Here is a 15,929-nt window from a genome sequence, read left to right as displayed (position 1 = left end):
CAGGTGTGCCGTGGGAGTTTGGGGGAGGATCATTTGCTGGGGGATGTGAGCCCCTGCTATCAGTGTGCCTTGCCAATGGTCCAAAAACTGCTGGTGTGGCTCGACCATTTGAGTGCCTTGTCAGTGCGCGGTGAGATGGAAAAGGCTGAAAATGGCTGTGAGTGTGGGCGAGTTTCCTTATGGGAAGGGGCAAGATAGCCAGGGATGGGGAGCCTGTTTGGCATCCTTGGGTAGGAAGGCAGGACGACGCCTCTGCGCCACAAGGAGCGACTGCCTCACGGGCAGGGACAGAAAGCACTGCAGCGCTCTGCAAACAGACTCCGGGCGGGCTGCCCCCTCCCACCGAAGGTGTCCGGTTTCACCACGCCGGCTCTGCCGCCACCAATGACCTTCTAGTTTCGCCCGAGCCTGCAGCAAGCATGATCCCCGGACTCACTGCGCGCCCGGACCGGACGCGGGCTGCCGAGGACTGAAGCGCGCCGCCAGCTGCAGCGTCCTGGTCTCTCCAGCGGGGGGACCTTCACGCGATGGGATCCGTGCTGAGCAGCGAGGGGCGGGAGGCGGCGGCGGCCACCCCCGTGAGTGCCAGCGCTCCCCAAGGAGGCATCCCGTTCCCTCTGCACCTGGATGAAGTAGCGGAGGAGCTGCGGCAGCGCATCCCGTCCTTCGACTGCTCCATCTGCTTGGAGGTGCTCCACCAGCCGTTCAGGACGCAGTGTGGCCACGTGTAAGTGCACTCCCCGCAGTGGCGTCGCTGGAGGGGTTGCAATGCAACACGCTTTCCCTTTTGCTCCCACCGCCCGGAATGGCTCCCAAAGGGAGGGGCCGCTGGCACCCCGCGCTGAGTCTCCCTGCAAGACTTGGGGCATGTCTACTTAGAAGCAAGTCCCACTGTGTTCTATAGGGTTTACTCCCAGGAAAGTCTAAGTAAGATTTCAGCCTCAGCGCTTTGCACCCCCTCTAGCTACGCCACCGCTTCCCCGTCTTGGCTCTGTCCGGCTGGATTAACACGAGGGGCATCTCGAGCTACAGGATGAAGTTTGCGGGCGCCTCCCGTGCAACCCTCCTTCTGAAATGGTGCTGTGGATTGGCTTAGGGCTTGCCACGCTTGTTGGGTCCGTCCCATGGACCACGGTGGTGCTTGCTCCCGAGTAAACATGCAGGAATCGGACTGCGTGACTTAAAAACCAGCCAACCTGGACTCTGTTCTGCTTGTATTCCTCTGCTTGCTTCCCCAGGGGTGACTTTAGACCTAGTTCTGCACCACGCAAACTCCTGTGCCTGTTCCCCCTTTTGAATATGTGGCTGCTTCCCCCCCCCTTTTGACCTTGCCACGCTTTTTGAGTCTGTCCCATGGACCACAGTGGAGCTTGCTCCCAAGTAAACATGCAGAGATCGGGCTGTATGATTGAAAAACCAACCAACCGGAACTCTGTTCTGCTTGTATTTCTCTACCTGCTTTCCTAGGGCTGACTTTAGACCTAGTTCTGTGCCACTCAAACTCCGCTGGTTCCCCCCTTTTTTGAATAGGTGGATGTCCCCCCCCCTTTGGTTCCTTTGTTTTTGCAAAAAAGGAAACTTGATCCGTTTGGGATCAAGCAAACAAAGTAGCCTTTGCTTCCTAAATGGCAACAAGCCAAGCAAAAGGGGAGGGGTCTTGCGTGTTTTTACTATATGAGTGTTTAAACACATTTAAAAGGAAGGATAAAGCATTGAAATTTAAACCCATTGGGTGGCAGAGCCGGAATTTGAACAATATGTTCTATTGGAACAATTTGGCTATAAGATGTGTCTTCTTTTTGGATTGCATTGCTGTCACTTCCTGTTGATGTTTTGGTGGAAACAAAGTATTTAGGGGAGGCCGGGAGCATGCTCTGGACTGATGTATGTTTGGGAGTAAGTACCATGAACTCAGTAGGTGACCTTTGACATAAGAACAGGCCATAGGCCCATCTAGTCCAGCTTCCTGTATCTCACAGCTGCCCACCAAGTGCCCCAGGGAGCACACCAGATAACAAGAGACCTCATCCTGGTGCCCTCCCTTGCATCTGGCATTCTGACATAGCCCATTTCTAAAATTAGGAGGTTGCACATACATATCATGGCTTGTAACCTGTAATGGATTTTTCCTCCAGAAACTTGTCCAATCCCCTTTTAAAGGCATCCAGGCCAGATGCCATCACCACATCCTGTGGCAAGGAGTTCCACAGACCAACCACATGCTGAGTAAAGAAATAAAGTATATTTTAAGTCTATTGACTTTCTAGGTCTGTTTTTCAACTGAATTGCTAACAATATCTTGCAATCGGGTAATAGAGACTCTATTTCAACTGCATTCATTATCTTTGGTGTATTATAATGCCTTAAATCAGGTATGTCAAAACTCATTTCATACAAAGGGCCAAAGTTAGCATTCATGGTGCCTGCTGTCAGCCAAAAGTTACATCATTAAGCAGATGATAGCCAGAAATTTATTATTTAAGTATTGATTGATTGATTGATTTATATACCACTTTTCTAAAAACTCAAAGCGGTGTACAACAGACAAAACACAAGCATTTTGTTCTCATGTAGAAACTCATTAGCAGCAAATGACAGAAGAGAAAATGTGCAAATCTTATTCATATTAGCCCAGTTAGCATGCTGGAAGAGCCCAATTATAATGGGGGCTGGATAAATTGCTTCAGGGGGTTGCATTTGGCCAGCTGGCCTTATGTTTGATACCCATGTCTTGAATGGAAAGAATGTGCATGCATGAATGTGCATGTATCATATACTAATACTGTACTTTTGTTTCTCTTGTTTTGGGAAGAATCTTCTTGTAGAGTGGAAGTAAGTGAAACTGATCCACCACCACCCTGCATTTTTTTTTAAAGCAATAATATTAAAAAATGTGGCAGAGCCATACCCCTATTTTCGGAAAGACTTTTCCCAGATATATAGTCAGTGATATTGATTAGTTGTCCCATGAAGCAAAAAAGTGGTGCAGATTATTTACAGATGTCCCATTTCATAGAAATGGAAAGGCTTGGCAGTTGACTGAAGGAATGAATGAATTATTCATTCATGAATTATTATTATTATTCATGAATGAATGAATGAATCAGATGAGTTATTTTTTGGTTTTTACCTGTACTAGGATTTTTGAAACTTCTACAACAACCATTTCCACTGTGTGTGTGTGTGTGTGTGTGTGTGTGTGTGTGTGAGAGAGAGAGAGAGAGAGAGAGAGAGAGATGCTGAGAACTACTTCTGCTAAGGCAGGGGTGTCCTTGTCCCACAGCTCACGCAAGAGGTCAAACAGTTGGCCGCCACACTGAGAGCAGTTGCGTCAGGCCAGCATGGGCTCCACCAAGTCTCCAGAGGGCCAGAGGCTCACTGGAGACTGGGGTCTCCCCTTAGGCCAGATTGGGAGTTCTCAAGGGCCACAATTGGCTCCAGGGCCAGGATTTGGGCACCCCTGCACTAAGGCATAGAAATCTGAGATAATCACATTGTAGATCAAACAAACATAACTGATAACATTTGCGTTATGTGCATTTTGCCCAATGTTTGATTCAGGTGTAACAGTCAAACCATTATTTGGTTGTCATGAATGGGCTTTGTGCTGTGAGTTCTTCCTGAGCAGAAAGCACATTTATGATGACCAAAGCATGGTGGTCATTACAACTGAACCAATCCAGTGCCTTGTCATACCCAACAGATACACTTGTTTTTACTTTGAGATTTTTTTCTTCTGGTGAAGTTATATATGGGTGATGGTGTGTACAAGCTTTTGACTGTGGGATTTGTTATCTGGTAGGTTCTACCAAAAGCTTTTGGAAAACTTTACTCCAAAGTGATTTCCACAAGTGATGCTTGAATAAGTTTTTGCTTTTCTTAGATCTGTAGTTCCAGGAATTCACCACAAGATGTGGTGATGGCTACTAGGCTGGGGTGGCTTTAAAAGACAATTAGACAAATTCATGGAGGGCATGTCTATAAATGGCTGCTAGTCATGATGGCAGTGTGCTTTCTCCAGGTTCAGTTGCCTGAGGTAACACAATTCAAGAGGCACCTGCCACTCCTAAAAGAATGAGGGAGCTTGTACTGTACATGTAATGTACTGTACTGTACATTATAGTCATCCCTCAGCATTCCCAGGGGGATTGTTTCTAGCCCCCCCCCTCACAGATACTGAAATCCACCAATGCTCAAGTCTGGCACCACAATCACTTACCTGCAGGCCACACCAGGCCCTCCGGGGGTTGCATTGGCTCACAGCCCACTCCATGGACCTCACAACACCTCTGGGATGAGACTTGTGGTTTGTGTCCATGACTTTCAATCACGTCCAGGAGGTGTTCTGAGGGCCAGGGAGGCCTAGGGAGTGGGCCATGGGCCTCCCCAGAACACCTTCTGGATTCAACCAGAAATGGCAGATGTGACTGGAAGTTGCGGATGTAGACCAGAAGTCACTTCGAGTTGTGCCTAGGAGGTGTTCTGAGGCCTGAGGAAGCCAGTGGAGTGGGGCTATGTGACTCCCTGGGCCTCAGAACACTTGGATGTGACCAGAAGTCCTGGATGATTGTGTTCGATCACATCCAGGAGGTATTCTGAGGCCTGGGGAGGTGTGAGGAGGCATCTGTTGTTGGTCAAATCCATGAATGTTGAACCTGCAGATAAGGAAGGCCCACATCCTTACTGTCCAAACTGAGTCCATCCAGAATCTTCTGCAAATGCTGCAAGGGGTTCTGTGTTCCAGTAAATTCCCCACAGGGAAACTTTTGTTTCACACTGTTTAGGGTAGTAAGAATCTTGATCCAGTTCTATGTTTAGATAGTCCCTAATTACATATAATCTTAATCCAAACAATTTATTGAAAAATTGTTTCCCAAAACTCTGCATTGAATGGGCACTGCTAGGCGGCCCATGGTTTGTTGATTATGGAGGAGTTTCTAAATTAACAGATTAGATATGAAGAGTTACATATGCCACACACTTTGTGCAATGTGCAAAGTCATTTTCATGCACTACTTTGCATTTTAAACTTTGGAGAAGACCAGGAAAAAACAAAGTTGAAGAAATTAGCTCAGTTCTGTTGTTTCAGCTTTCATTTCAGCAGGCTGAGACACATCAATAAAATCTTTCATCATGCTGTCAGCATTATCCAAAAGATATGTGGGCAATCAGCCATCTGTCAAGCATAGCAGCTGGCATATCAACTCTTGGATGCTCAGCATCAGAAATGTTGCTGCAATACCCATAAAACCTGATTTCATCCTGTCATACGCCTGATAATTTCAGAAATAAGATCAGTTTCAGTTCCTACCATCCTCTCTAGGACTTCATTTGCATGCCCTCTTTACATGTGATTGAATCTGTAAATGATCACTGGAGATATCTGTGAAGGCAGCACAAAAAATGTTGCATTGTTCTTCCAGGCCAGCTAAAGTCCCTGGTGTTCTATGCATATGAAGTCAGTTTATTCCCATGAATGACAGCCCAATCTTATTCAGCACTGGCACAATGGGGCCACTGGGTCCAGTGCTGGAGCTGAGTAGGCAGGAGGTCTCCTTAGGGTAAGGGAACATTTGTTTCACCCCAACCTGTGGCATCCCAGGCTGCAAATTGGCTACTTGGATCTGCTATTTAGTTGGCACAGAACCAGCTATTTAGTTGGCACAGAACCGAATAGCCCTGTGTAGCGCTGGCATGCCTGGAACAGGGGTTAGGATGCAACAGAGGCCTGCTCTGCTGTCCCTGCCCCCCTCCCAGATCTGAACCTGCAGCTCCCTGTCCTTTCCTCACTCTGAAACACCCCTTTCCACTTCCGGAATGTCCTCCCCTTGCCTCCCCACCACCTGGTGAACACTCATCAGCTTTGACAGCTGTCAGACGGAATGTATCACCTGTGGGATAGTGCAGGCCTTTCTGCTAGCACCGCTTACTCTCTGGGTGTCAAAAAGCGCTTTACGGCGCATTTATGACACCCAGCACTGGCGCTGCAGCTCCAGCATTGGTGTTTCCCAACCATGTTGGCAACCTTCAGTCTCGAAAGACTATGGTATAACCATAGGATTGGGCTATTAATGTTCATCTGTGTAGGATTGGGCTATTAGTGTTCATCTGTGTATGGGAATCATGATCCAGGCCAGTACTAAGCACTTGAAAGCTCAGTTGATCTCATTAGAGTAAAATGCTTGCTTAACTTTTCCCCATTGAATTTAATGAGACATAGTGGTGCTTACTTTCAACTGGATCATGCTTCATATTCTGTTTGCTGTGCTCAATCTCTCGCATGGAGCTTCAAGGCACAATTCTATGCATGTCTACTCAGAAGTAAATCCCACTGTGTTCAATGGAACTTACTCCCAGGAAACTATGTATAGAATTGCAGCCTGGTAATATATAGTAGAGTTTGCAATCACTAATAGGTATGTACTTGAACATTGCTGTGTTTTAGAAAGCCAGAAAACCTACCATGTGGTCTGGCTGCCAGCTGATTGCTAGTTCATTTAGCTCACACTTTTGTGCTATCCAGGGTGTACCACGAGGAGGCAAACTAGCATCACACCCCGCAAAAATCAATACCAGGAACAACATACTCCAGAAATTAATAGGAACAAGCAGTGGCATAGCTAATGATCGTGTAGCCCAGTGCCAAGCTCAAAATGTTGCCCCAGAAGTGATGTCACAACAGGAAGTGACATCACACCAAGGCTTAAAAAAGTGAAAATTGGGAGGAACCCACCTCCTCCCCCCAGCAGCTCAAAACACACTTGCTCTGCTGCCTCCCCTCAGTCAGTGGCATAGCTAAAGCATCTATCTGCTACCTGCAGTGGGGATTTGTAGACCCCCCCCCCCAGACAAAATCAAATTTAATTAAGTGAATAATTAAAAAGTATGCCCCTTATCAGTCAGAGACACTGTGCTGGGGTGAAGAGGGATGGTTATTCTCCCCTTGCTAAATATAAGAGGGGCAACACTTGAAAAAGTGCCTTTTTACCCAGTTAGCAGGGGTAACTGTATTATGATACATGGAAATGACCGCTGACTCATATTAACACCTTATTGGTTTCATGCTGTATCATGATAACATGTGATTCCAACATGTCAATAACATAATAACATGTCATTACCTCTCAGAACAATCGGTTTCATAGGTTAGTTTTGAGTTAAGGAAATGCACTTTTTGTTCCATAAGGCAATTGTGTTTTCATTTTATGGTTAATTGGCCATAACTTTTGCTAGAATACAGATATTCCAATGTGGTTTGTTTCATTGCATTCAGCATAAAATTACCTTTCCAATGATATATATCATGATGGTATTATTCATACATGCCAAGATTTTCAGAATTTTGGTCACTAGTGTCAAGCTCAGCTTGTTGCCCCCCTAAAGCTTGATGCCTGGTGCAGCTGCTACCCCCTGCACCTCCTTAGCTACACCACTGGGAACAAGATGGGGAGCTTCAGCCACTACTCTCAGAACATCAGCATTAGGATTGATCTACTTTGCAGCAGAATACTGTGCTCCAGTGTGGCTTAACAGCTGTCATGCTAGCAAGATTGATGTCAGATTAAATGAAACCATGAGGATCATAAACGGCTGATAAGACCCACTGTTGGCTCACCATTTTGAGCCACATAGCACCACCAGCCCTACAGAGACAAGAGGCTTTAGTGAAAAAAATATAGAAAAATCACCAACAACCCACTTCTACCAGTACATGCCAATCTTCCTCATCTATCAATCAATAGCCTTAAATCCAGGAAGCCTTCTCTGGCACTTGCACAACATCTGCACAACAATTTTAATATCAATGCCCAATGGAAAGCTAAATGGGCAGTCAAATGCCCAGAAACGGGTAGTTATATAGACGATTCTACACTTAAGGTGCCAGGTTTTGACTTACCTCACCAGCACTGAAAAACTTTGAACAGGATCCATACCCTACATGGTGTTTGTCAGGATTCAGTGTTTAAATGGGGGCTAGTATCTACCCCACAGTGTGATTGCGGGTTCTCCCACCAAACCATATACCACATTGTGTCTGGCTGCAAACTGAGGGCGTATACTGGCCCATGGTCTGACTTTTTCAGTGAAGGCAACTCTGTCCTTGAATGGCTGGGCGAACTGAACATTGACATTTGATCTAGTCTGATATATGTCCATGTATTATATGCCATACGCTAAATAAATAAATAAACAAACTTGGGTGCTAATGAGTAACTTTACCTAATACACTGATAGCTCATAAGAGAACACACTATCTTCTGTAACATCATTTTATCAGTGGTCTTGTAGATTGGCATGGTCAAGCAAACAAAATGGTTAACAGACAAGAGTTGGAGTAAGAACCAATCTTCCTTTAAGGTCATATCCACTAATGATCATAACTTGTAAATTTCAAATTGCTTTTTAAGAAGTGGTTTTGTGTTTACTCTTGTCTCTCTGCCAGATTTTGCCACTCCTGTATTGCAACGAGTCTAAGGAATAACACATGGACATGCCCTTATTGCCGAACTTATCTTCCTTCTGAAGGGATTCCTGCAACTGATATTATGTTGTTGATGGAAGAAATATACCAAAAATGTACAGAATGTGGAACACGGGTAAATAACCACCACTATTTTTTTAAAAATCATTGTCTCTTCTGGATTTACGCATTCTAAAATCTCTAGGGCAGTGTTTCTCAAACTGTGGGTCAGGACTCACTAGGTGGGCCGCAAGCCAATTTCAGGTGGGTCCCCATTCATTTCAATATTTTATTTTTAACATATTAGACTAGATGCTACCATGGTATGTGACTGCATTTGGGGAAATGTTACAGACCTATACTTTTAACAAGCTGTATATGCTTTTAACAATGATAGTCAATGGGACTTACTCCTGGGTAAGTGTGGGTAGGATTACAGCCTAGGATTGTAAAAAATTTTCCTGCTTGATGATGTCACTTCCGGTGGGTCCCGACAGATTCTCATTCTAAAAAGTGGGTCCTGGTGCCAAATGTGTGAGAACCACTGCTCTAGGGAGTTTCTAAGTCCTGTACACACTTACTTGGGAGCTAATTCCATTGAAAGAAGGAGAAATGACTTTTGAGCAAACATGAATAGGTTTTGGCTATAAGTGAATTCAAGGTACATTATGTCCAAATCGATGAGACTTGATCCTACATTAACTTGTATAATTTACTTTTATGAAAAGTTAGCAGCCATAATCTCTATAGATAGCTCGTATGAGCTATCTGTGTATTAGGTAAAGTTACTCATTAGTCAATGTAGAAGCATAACATTTGGAATTTCTCACAATATAGTTCTAAGTTGAAATATAAGATGCACCTTGGGGTAAGTTTCATTAATTTCATTCAAGAATTAGTAAGAAGAGTTTTACAATTCTACTATATCCCAGTTCAGTGTTTTACTTGAAAATATGTCTCACTGAAATCAACTGAGGTTTATTTCAAATAATGGGAATGATCTGGTCACAGTAAAGCACATATAAGTCTTAGGTGTTTAAATTCACTTGAAACTACTGGACTTAAAAATGCATAGTTTGTCTAAACTATATTCAGTGTATGTCAGGATGGTAGGCTTAATGCTAAAGATTCCTGGTTGTGGAATACTAACTAACAACCAGTTTGAACAGCAGTATAGATGTTCTCCTGTCCCTGAGAAGCAGTGCAAATTGAAAATCTTTAATTACACTAAAGGCAACAACTTTTAACTGGTGTAGCAGCAGTCATATGTGTAAAATAACTAGCTTTATCAGAACGGCCAGACAGGCAGCATAAAAGTTCACAAAACTGACTAACAGGAGATAAGAGATGACAGGACAATTGCCCCCTAATCTAACTCTTGTGGTTATAACACAGTGGACATTCCTATGATATTGTGCTCTACAGGGGTGCAAAGCAACAGCAAATCAACTTTGTTCTTCCTGATTGCAACCTTGAGCAAATCACAATGAGACATAAAAGAGAAAGCAGTTAAAGCATAAGAGAAAGCAAGGCACACTGCACTGCTGGGGTGCTCACTTCTCCCAAAGGCTTTACCAATAAATGACCTTCCCCCAAACTCTCACAGCACATCAGTGCAGTTGTAAATAGGTGTTTTAAAGGATGTTATCATCTCTGCCTTCTTGAAAAGTTGATTGATCTGCTCAGTATTTTCTTGTCTTTAAATATCAGAGTAGATCCTCCTTCTTAAGTTTTTCAGTTTCAGGATCAATGTGTTAGTGAACAGGCTTCTTGTGTAGCATATGTTAACTTTGAGTGAAAAGCTTGACAAGATACTTCTTAACACTATCTAGGTGTGCCTCAGTGAAATGAGAGCTCATCTGAAGGCTTGTGATCAATATATAGAGAAATATGGACCCCTACAAGAGGTTTCACAACCAGTAACAAGGTACAGTTCATCTTAATATAGTAATGTTGGGAGAACTCTTATTCTCAGCTGGATTTATTTATTAACATTTCTATTCCGGCTTTCTGTTAAAATGCTCAATGCAGTTTTCACCATAAAGTGACCATTAAAAAAGTTAGTAAGATCTAAAGACAAACTACACAAGTAAAACTGCAAATAACAACAATGCACACTAAATATAAGAGAGACGGAAAACTTAGCAGGTCAAATGTTTGCCTAGAGAGGATAGTCTTTGGATAATTACAGAAGTCTATGAAAGAAGAGGCAAGTTGGGCATACTTAGGGAGGACAAGACCACAAATGAGCCCCTTTTCCCATGTGACAACCAAACACAATTATCCTAAGACTATCCTCTCTAGGCAACCATTTGACCTTGGTGCTGCATTGTGGCTGCATCAGAACTGGAAAGTTGGATAGGACTGGGCCCTATGTTCTATTTCACAACCTTTGGGATATCTGTATGCTCCTACTTTAATTATACACCCCACAGAAAGACTTGATGCTGAATTTCATGCAACAGTAATAAATTAGCTCATCATCCAGTTTAGTAGTCAATGTGCAGAGTGGATTGAATATTGAAATATGTAATTAGTACAATTAATTATCTTGCATCTTTTTAGATTGTGAGCCCTTTTGGGACAGGGAGCTATTAGCTATTTTCTCTGTAAACCGCTTTGTGATCTTTCCATTGAGAAGCGGTATATAAATACTGTTAATAATATCTTTATGTTGTTTTCAGATACCCTTGTCCTTTATGCCCGTTTGAATTGGATGAAAGTGATTTCCAGGACCATTTTCTCACTTACCACAGATATGAAAGAAGAGCAGTGGTAATTATTTTACCTTTAGTTTTATGCATGCATGTGTTAATAATTTAGAATTAGCACTTGGCACTTTAAGTGAAGCCGCATGTATTGGAAGATGCAGGTGCAACCTATTTATCCACAGATTTTTTTATCTCAAAGCAGGGGGTAGGAGGAACTGAAAAAGGCAGCCCAAAACACTGCAAAAAGGCTCAGCCTCAACCAGGCAGGGAAATAGCCCTGGAGCCATGGAAGAGGTTCCCCTTGTGAAGGAACAGTAAGACTCCTGGAGTCCCTGAGCCAGCAAAGAGGCTGAAGAGGGGAAGGGGGCAGAAAACCACTGTAGCCAGAACATGTGCAGCAAGGTGGAGTTCCCTCTCTCACACACACAAACACATACTGGGCAGGTACTGTAGTAACAGAGAGGATTGCTTTAAAAATCCCAGGGAGTGTTTGCTGAATTTCCCTCCCCCCCCTCAGACTGACATGGTGCAGGCTCTCCGTGCTCCAGCCTACACAAACAAAACAGTCCAACAAGCAAGTCTTCACAGAAAGCCAAAGGATGAGATTTAGGCTACAAACTGATCCATGCTTTCCTGGGAGTAAGCCCCATTGACTAGAATGGGACTTACTTCTGAGTAGGCAGGCATAGGACTGGGCTCTCAGGCTACAATCCTCTCCACACTTTACTGGGAGTAAGCCCCATTGACTCCAATGGGGCTTACTTCTGAGTAGAAATGCATAGGACTGGACTCTTAAAAGTTCAGCATCTCACCTGTGAAAGAAGCAAGGACAGCTGGCAATGGGGAGAGCTGAGTACGGAGCTGGGGGGCAGGAGGCGGCGAAGAAGCAGAGGTGGAGGTGATTGAGAACTTAGTTGCCTTAGTTTCCTTCCATCCACAAGTGTCAGGCTGCAGCTTATTTGCGTAACTCTATGCAATTTAGCGCAATGTGTTTTTTCCTGATCATGGTGAGTCGTGGAATGGAACTCATGTGCATAAATAGGCTCCACCTGTATATATTTATGGTACTTTATTAAATTATAATACCTGGTGTTGTATTATTTTAAACACCACACACCCACTGAAAAGCAGTCTCTATAGCATTTTGTTTTAGATATCTGTGCTGTGCAATGCATATACCAATATGAGAATTTTGCACAATCATTCTAGAGGAGGATTTTGTATTTTCTGTCCTAACTGTAGCCCTTTTGAGCAAGTTCCTCTGTATTTTTTGCTAAGATGTAATCCAGAGTTTCTCTAGCTGTGAAGTACTGGAATTGTTTGCTTCCAAGTATCCAAAAGTGTTTTTATGAAGTCATGTTTAAGGATGAAATACAGGTAAATAAGGTATCCCCTGGGTTATGTACAAAACAGATCGTGAATATTTGAGATTAGCCTAATTTACTGCTAGACAGAAAGCACATTGTGTCTGGCAGCAAATTTAATCAGGTCTGTCAGCTAATGCCCTTTAGCTACAACTGCTCCAGATTTTTTGCATTTTCCTCTTTAGCAATCCTTTATTGTTTCTTTTACTACTATGTAGTAGTGTAGACTCTTCCTCATTTAGTGTATTTACTTTATTTCTTTCTTTGAACTACTTAACAGTACTGTCCAATTTGTCGTTTACCACCTGGTGATGCTCCAAGTTATTACAGCAGGAGTTTTCTAAGGCACCTTCAGCTTAGACACTCATTCTATTACGAAGACTATATAGTGAGTAAATTGGTTGTTTTTCATAAACTGCTGCTAACACTCCTTATCTACAACTCCCTCCATATCTCCTACAGTTGACAAGTCATACAAGCATATCCATAGAGGGCAAGAATGTCCTGCTTGGAGAATAAGGAAGGTTACAAAGGAGAAACAGCCTAATGCCTTAGAAGTGCTGTACAGGCGCAGAGAGCTCTAATATTGCTTGAATTTTAGTTCAAAAATTAGTGAAGGGCTTGTTCCAATATTTCAGGCTGATCACACCTCCCCGCCCCCGAGTATGAGTAGGCTTTCAAAATTACTGGAACAGGATTCTCAGGAAGCAAAGGAGGGCAACCTAAGGGAAGGCAAAGCTCTGAAAGTTGGGGGAATCACTTTCTCACATGAAAAATCAGAGAGCCTAGAGCTGTAATAATCCTCTTCCAAGCATCTTATAACCTGTATATACTGGAGGGAGTATTTAGAATCTGATGTAATTACCTCTTCCCTCACTGCTAACTAGGGGCCCAATCCTATCCAGTTTTCCAGCCCCAGTGTAGCTGAGCCAATAGGGCATGCACTGCATCTTGTGGTGGGACAACAGTCACAGAGGCCCCGCTAAGGTATGGGAACATTTGTTCCCTTACCTTGGGGCTGCATTGTGGCTGCACCAATGCCAGAAAATTGAATAGGATTGGGCCCTGAATTAGTCAGGTTAGTAGTGCGACTAAACCTGACTTGGGAGGGGGCTATATATGACCCAAAAGTTTGCTATAAGGTGGCTAGAGCACATTGTTCATTCATTCTTTGCTTTTTATATATATTTATTTACATAGGTTAGCATCCCAACTACTGTTCTATCTCAGGAGCTTCCTCTGCAAAGAGAAGCTTCCTCATTCACATGTTACTTACACTACTGTAGCTGTATTTGCAAGTTTTTTTTCTACATACCTGGGGGTCTCAGGAGCCTACGACCCTCTCTGTAATCCTCCCTGTGCAAGCTGCTGTAAATAGCAAAAAAAGCCACTTCTGTTTTCGTGGTGAAAACCAGACGTGGCTTTTTTTTTTCCTTTTTACAGTAGTTTGGAGGTGCAGGGGTGACTGCAGAGGGGGTTGCATGCTCCTCAGACCCTCAGGAGAGCCAATAGAAAACAAAATGTTCATGTGAGTAGTTTGATATATTGTTCTGCAACTATGTTTTGATGTTTTTAATTTGCACATAACTTAACATCCCAATAGCGAAGCCATTGATTGTATGCCATACCCAGCCCAACTCTGAAGTTCTTGCAGTTTAGCTCATAGAATCTTTTAACATGGTGCAGACCCTGGTCAGCTCCCATTACAACGTTGTCATGAGACTACTGCTAGAATTGCACAGACCCGAGGCGATCCCTGAATGCCTTGCTGCTAGCGATAATTTGCTTTGATGGTATAAATCTCTCTAGTGAGAATCTGAGAGGGCCCTGGGAAAATCACCCAGTAGTACAATTTCACTCAGAAGAATATGCACTTGCTTAAAGCAGAGCTCCAGAGACTCATTGTAGGAGTTAGCATCTTTCTGACGTCCTGCTATTCTGTTTGCGAACACATACCACTTGGTGAGCAGGGGATGCATCCGTATGTGGCTTTCCCTTACCTGGTAATGATATCAAATAGACTTAACCCTAAACTTTGTGAGACTGGTGTTCAATGATGAGTTAAGTATTGTTGAAAAGCAGGACTACTGTTGCTGTTTAGCAGAATTTTAGAGTTTGGGTTTTTTATCTGCATGTCTGACTCTCTTTTCTTCTTATTTCAGGATATAAATATAGTAGAAGAAGTTCTCATTGAAAGAGTTCTAGACCGGTCATTTTTAGAGTATGTACATGTGAATAATCCAAATACTGCATAATCAAAAGGTTGGAAGAAATGCTAAAAGGAATACATCATGTATTAAAATTGTGGTTGCTAAGTACTACTGCCTGCTGTTTTCTATTTGTTTTATCTGGTTTGTTCTGTTCTTTATGGTTTATTTGATGGTTAAATTGTTTTCTTGAAACTGTAAGGTGCTTTGGTGGCTCTTTTATTGGAGCCCAAAAGCCTACCTATTATTACTCGTATATTAAATAAATAAATACTGTACTTAAAGTAAAAATACTTTTTAAAGGTAATAGTCCATCCTTCCTAATAAGAAATTTTGTTTAACATGTCAGAATTCAGTTTTCCTTTTACCTCTGGCATGGTTGAAAGATATATCTTTTTTATCTGTGAGCTAATAAGGTAGCATACATACCTTGTTATCTTTCTTGCGGTTGTGTATATACTGATGAGCAGTATCGGCAGCAGCCTTATTTCCAAAGATAAAAAAGCACAGCTTCCGAGCTCCCTACCTCCTATCAGAATTCACTAATTTCATTTCTGGATACTATTTGTAATTTAAAGTTCTTTCAGATACAGTACTTTGGCTCCAGCTACTACTCCCACATGATATCTGCATGTAATGTAGCAAGTGATCAAGCCCTCAATGAGAATCAGTTACTATAAACCCATGTGTCATCAATTCAGTATAAAGATTGGCAGTCATTAGTGTTGTATAAGTGCATTTACAGTTTTGCTTCTGCAATAGTTTAATATTTACCCCTGTAAATTTTGACATATGATGCTGTTTTAGTGCAACTGACCACTTTACAAATAATCTCCGTCATCAAATAATTGTCCACTCTCAAATTTGACAACACTGAAATTTAAAATTTTCCAAAAGTTGTCAAATTAGCCCTCAAAAAGATGTCAAAAGAACTGTCAACTTAGCCATCACGCTGAAATCGGTTTTGCCCTTTTGATGTGGTTGTTTTAAAAACCATATTTCTTGACGCCATTGTGAAAAAATACTTCTGCCATGTTACTCTTCTGCATTTTAAAAATTAAATTGTTACTGCTTGTTTCTTCTATAGCAAAAGTTACTAACCAAACCTGTTCTTTTTTTTAAGTGGTGACCAAAGCTCAGAGCATCTTGTGACTATTTTTCAAGGTCAGGCTGCAGTCTTCATGAT

At 42.7% G+C, this 15,929-nt stretch overlaps 1 protein-coding gene across 1 annotated transcript; it reads left to right on the top strand.

Moving 5' to 3' along the window:
- Positions 1-524: 524 nt before the first annotated feature.
- On the top strand, positions 525-14,791 carry RNF125 (ring finger protein 125). Its single transcript, XM_066626426.1, has 6 exons — positions 525-727; positions 8,444-8,597; positions 10,294-10,388; positions 11,146-11,236; positions 12,817-12,924; positions 14,699-14,791. Exons 1-6 carry the CDS (start codon positions 528-530, stop codon positions 14,789-14,791), a joined length of 741 nt encoding a protein of 246 aa, XP_066482523.1. The 5' UTR covers positions 525-527.
- Positions 14,792-15,929: the final 1,138 nt, after the last annotated feature.

The sequence above is a fragment of the Tiliqua scincoides genome, chromosome 4 (assembly GCF_035046505.1).
Source record: "Tiliqua scincoides isolate rTilSci1 chromosome 4, rTilSci1.hap2, whole genome shotgun sequence".
Classification (NCBI taxonomy): domain Eukaryota; kingdom Metazoa; phylum Chordata; class Lepidosauria; order Squamata; family Scincidae; genus Tiliqua; species Tiliqua scincoides.
Note: the sequence above shows the minus strand (reverse complement) of the source record. Positions and strands in the feature narration are given on the sequence as shown.